This window comes from Branchiostoma belcheri, unplaced genomic scaffold, assembly GCF_001625305.1.
Source record: "Branchiostoma belcheri isolate BF01 breed outbred unplaced genomic scaffold, Haploidv18h27 scaffold59, whole genome shotgun sequence".
NCBI lineage: Eukaryota > Metazoa > Chordata > Leptocardii > Amphioxiformes > Branchiostomatidae > Branchiostoma > Branchiostoma belcheri.
This window is the reverse complement of record NW_017804231.1, coordinates 1,741,101-1,745,629: the sequence shown is the minus strand read 5'-3', so window position 1 is coordinate 1,745,629 and position 4,529 is coordinate 1,741,101. Positions and strand designations below refer to the sequence as shown.

The 4,529-nt window shown below is 45.3% G+C and overlaps 1 protein-coding gene across 2 annotated transcripts in view; it reads left to right on the top strand.

Annotated features, from left to right (window-relative positions):
- LOC109482112 (glucose-fructose oxidoreductase domain-containing protein 1-like) overlaps positions 1 to 3,675 on the top strand; it is a 4,268-nt gene extending 593 nt beyond the window's left edge. Inside the window, exons 1-2 of one of the 2 annotated variants that reach the window (XM_019784797.1) lie at positions 1,995 to 3,319; positions 3,512 to 3,675. In XM_019784797.1, the coding sequence (XP_019640356.1) occupies positions 2,117 to 3,316 (1,200 nt within the window). In that variant the 5' untranslated portion in view covers positions 1,995 to 2,116 and the 3' untranslated portion in view covers positions 3,317 to 3,319; positions 3,512 to 3,675. Of the gene's footprint in view, positions 1 to 1,994 lie in introns of those variants that run through there. The other variant, XM_019784798.1, reaches the window with a different exon arrangement.
- The last annotated feature ends 854 nt before the right edge of the window (positions 3,676 to 4,529 follow it).

Genomic DNA, 4,529 nt, shown 5'->3' with positions numbered 1-4,529 from the left:
GTGGGTGCTTTTTGGTGCATTTGGGGTTTTCTGATGCACAAGATGTATAATATCACCAATCAACAGAGTTTGTAGAAAAGCACTTTAGTTTGGTGAAGTTTGAGCACCATTTTTGAAGCAAATTTTGCATAAATGTTTAAGACACAATGTAAGAAGTTGTACATAAGTTACAAAAGTCAGATAGCCTCATACACTACTTGAGTCCTTTGATAATTCAAAGAACCAAAAATTACTGGTCAAATTGTTGCCATTGCTGCACTTTTAAAGGAAACATGACAAGACTATATGTCTGGTGCTGACAGTCAGCCATCTGGGACACGTGTTGTGGGATGTGTATTGCAAAGGATGATGGGATAGTATCATTTCCCCCACTGGGCATAGCTGGTAAACAACAGAAACGATTAGCACCTTGTACGCGCTAAAGGTACAGAAAATCTGAGAAGAAAAATATGACATTTTCCCCTTCTTACATGAGCTGCCTTCCAGATTTGCCACGGAGGGAATTTGTCAGCGCTTGGCCCCATAGGTACTAAATCAGCCTGACATTGCCCAGCATTTTTTTCTCTCTGGGGGCTGTGTCAGCATTCCTTAGAAATCCAGATTTTGTGCCGACACTTGCCGACCAGTAAGCGGTCCCGCCATTTTTTGACGGCATGGTGCATACAGAGGTGTATGTTTATGGACCCCAAAACAACAACAACAACAAAGAAACAACACAAAATCCCAAGAAACAAGATATTTTGCTAACTTTGGTATGATTGTGTACTTATGATCATGATGATGATATGTACTTACGACTGGTTCGGCCTTATTCCCGTGCTCCGCGATCTTGGCTTCCCCCCGTGAATGCAGGCAAACTCCGCCATGGCATACACATGTGATGATGGGAACTTCGGAGCCCCTTCAGGCAGCCGGCGGTTTCTCGCCTCCACGGTCTTGCTACATACTTTGCTGAGCTGGACGAGATTTACTGCCTGGTACTCGTTCAGCACAGCCGTGAACTCCTGCCATGTGGAGAACTTGTCTCCAGCCTTTAGCATTGTGGCTCCGACTGGCCCCGTGCTAGCCGTGGTCCCCAGTGAAGTTTTTTTTCAGGCGGTTTTTCGAGTAAACAGGCGGGCAAACTTTTTGCGAGCTGTGATTGGCCAAAATCCCCCCCCCCGCCCCCCATTGCAGGGTAAGGTTTCGAGTAGACCTTGTCCGCCATCCTTTCACCCCACTTTCACCCCGACGCGCTGTCTCGTACCCGCCGGTGGCCCGCTGTGTCATTCCCGCGGCGCCGGCCGTAATGGCTTACTGTCGCCCCGACTAGCCTCTACCAGGCACCGCGGATCGCTGGAAAAATAGTAGAAATTGGCCGAAATAAAGGGCGCTACCGAGCGGGGGATCAATGTACGCACGACGATCTGCAGGGGCCGCAGCGCAGGATCGTAAAAAATGGCCTAATAGCATACATACTAGTAATAACACCTACATAAGACCTACACGAACCCAAAATTTCCAGTATGAAATAAAAATTTTATCGATCCTGTCAATAGCAGAAAATATTGCACTGCTGACAGGAAAAATCCTGTCAGCAGTGCAATATTTTCTGCTACTGACAGGACGATCCTGTCAGCAGTGCAATATTTTCTGCTATTGACAGGACGATCCTGTCAGCAGTGCAATATTTTCTGCTATTGACAGGATCGTCCTGTCAGCAGTGCAAAATTTTCTGCTATTGACAGGATCGTCCTGTCAGCAGTGCAAAATTTTCTGCTATTGACAGGACGATCCTGTCAATAGCCACAGGCTTTCATCTTCGAGACATGTAGGAAAATACGACATTTGAAGGAAGGCAGTGCATTGTCTCTCTTCAAAAATGGCTTACCCTGTTTTTTTCCTAAAAAGAAATGCTAATTTGCATGGCATGTGTTGTCTGACAGTTTTGTTTACAACAACTGTCGTGATGCCACGCCCCTAATCAATGTTGACCTTTGGAGCAAGCTAAGATGGCCGCCGGTGGTGAGAAAAAGAAGAGAACGTCGAGACTTCGCCGTTTGTAAGCCTTTATTGAGCGACTTTCGTCGCTGACAGCCCCGTGAAGGAACGCAGGTAAACTGTAGCTTTACTAGCTATGCCAGACAAGGTGAAAATGCTGCCAGGGGTGGGCGTATTCGGTACAGGATCGCTGTCTAAAGTCATGGTCTGCATTCTTCAGTCTGCTGGCTTCAAAGTCGCCGCTCTGTGGGGCCGAACGAACGATCTAGCGGAAAAGGTGGCCAAGGAGCTCGACATACCGTTCTACACGAGTAAGGTAGACGACGTTTTGCTTCATCAGGATGTGGACGTGGTGTGTGTCGAGAATCCTCCTCATTTGCATGCTCAAATCGCCGTGAAAACATTGGGGATTGGTAAACATGTACTGTGTGAGAGACCGGCTGGGTTGTGTCAACTTGACGCTTTTAGGATGGTCAACGCCGCCAAATACTACCCGACACTCATGTCCCTCATGACCCACGGCTTACGATTCCTCCCCGCCTTCATCAAGATGCGTGAGATGATTCGAGACAACGAAATCGGAGAGATCTTGGTCTGTGAAGTTCGGGTACATTGTGGAAGTCTCCTCCACGAGAAATACAACTGGATGTGCGATGAAGTGATGGGAGGCGGAGTCTTGAACACCATTGGGTCACACATCGTCGACGTCATCACCTACCTGACCAATCAGAAGGCGGCAAAGGTGCAGGGCACCTTGAAGACTTTCCTGCAGCAGACAGAGAAGATCAGGGGCATCCGACACATCACGAGCGACGACTTCTGTAGCTTTCAGATGCAGCTGGAGAGAGGGGCGTGTGCGACGGTGACTTTGAATTCTCACATGCCAGGACGGTTCTTACACGAAGTCCTCATCGTCGGAAAAAAGGGCAGCTTAGTCGTGCGCGATGCCGACCTTTACGGACAAACCAACGACTCTTACAAGGAGGAGATCTTATTGGCTGACACCACGGATGAGCTACCGAGCCTGAAAAAACTGGGCATCACGAACCACGCCGGTGACCTCCCGGTACCGTATCTCAAGGGGCTGCTGCGATTGGTGGACGCCTTGAAGGAGTCGTTTGGCAAAGTGGAAGATCGGCGGAGCTGGGCCCAGGAACCCGTGGACATCGCGGCGACTTTCGAGGACGGGCTTTACGTGCAAACGGTGTTGGACGCCATCCGTAAGTCCAACCAGGAGAACGGAGGTTGGCAGAAAGTTAGCATCATGACAGAAGAGCCTGATCCTAACCCATTCCTGTCCTCTGCTCTCAGACACAGCCAAGTCTCGCTGCACTGAAATGTAGGGTTTTCCTAGCCTCTACCAGGCTTCAGGGGTGACTGGAAAGAGTCTAAATTGGCCAAATAGACAGGTAACATGCCAGAGAGAATTTGGTTCAATAAGCGGCAAACTGTACTTTTCTAGTGGGCCAACTCCCCTGGCATGTCATCTGTCTATTTCATGGCTAATTTCTCTATCTCCCTCTCAAGCCTGGTAGAGGCTAGGATTGTTCCCAAAGATGGGTGAAAAAAAAAGAAGAAAGTTATGGTCATTCTGTCATCTTGACCAATAAAATTGGTTTTAAAAAGCATGAAAAACATTAAAAATTTCAGTCAAATCCCACCAGGAAGTGAACATAGGTTTGCTAAAATGACAAACAAACAAAAAATTGGAAAAAACCTTGACCAAGACATAGATTTTATCATTATTCCATAAATGTGGTAAATACATATTAATAGATTGCCCAAGACAATGGCCTACAGTGCTCCTTGTTGATTTTACCTTTGGAAGTGGACCATGTTCAAAATATCCGTGTGCCAATATTGTTGTGTTTCTAAATGTGTCAGCCTCACTCAACAACTTTGTCTTTGCTTTTCATTTCTGTATAACTATATTTTATATATACTATGATTTTAAATGAGTCACATGTACATGTATGATGATGAAAAGTATGAAAACGATTGCTTTGCAGTGCAAAATGCTTACTGTATTGTTGATGAATTATTGTGTATGCATAATAAGAAGTTGTGAAATTTCCTCAAGATCCATATATACTCAAGATTTCTTAGAAAGCAATTAAGATTCACTTTAGACAGTCACGTCTAAAGTACAGTTACATATACTGTATGAGCAAACTATAGAGGCCATGTTAGCTTGATAGGCAATATTTTATTAGTCACTGTATAATTTTATTGGGACCAATACGGTACAAGTGACCACCAGTACAGAGGACCACCTGGTCAATGTGACCATTTTTGGTGGTCCCTTAGATAATTTACATTGACACAAGTATTAAGTATTCTGTGTATTAAGTATTAAGGCCACACCAATTTAATTTCTTGGTTAACGGATTCGCCGCTTCATTTTTTTCTGATTTGCAAATAAAAATAAAAATCCAGAATCAACTGCAAAATGCTCATATTTTGCCCTGAACAGTTGAGAACAGACGTTTTCATCCTAGTTGTTACAGTTATTCCATCTTTCAATGCAATGGTATCATTAAAAGTTCAAA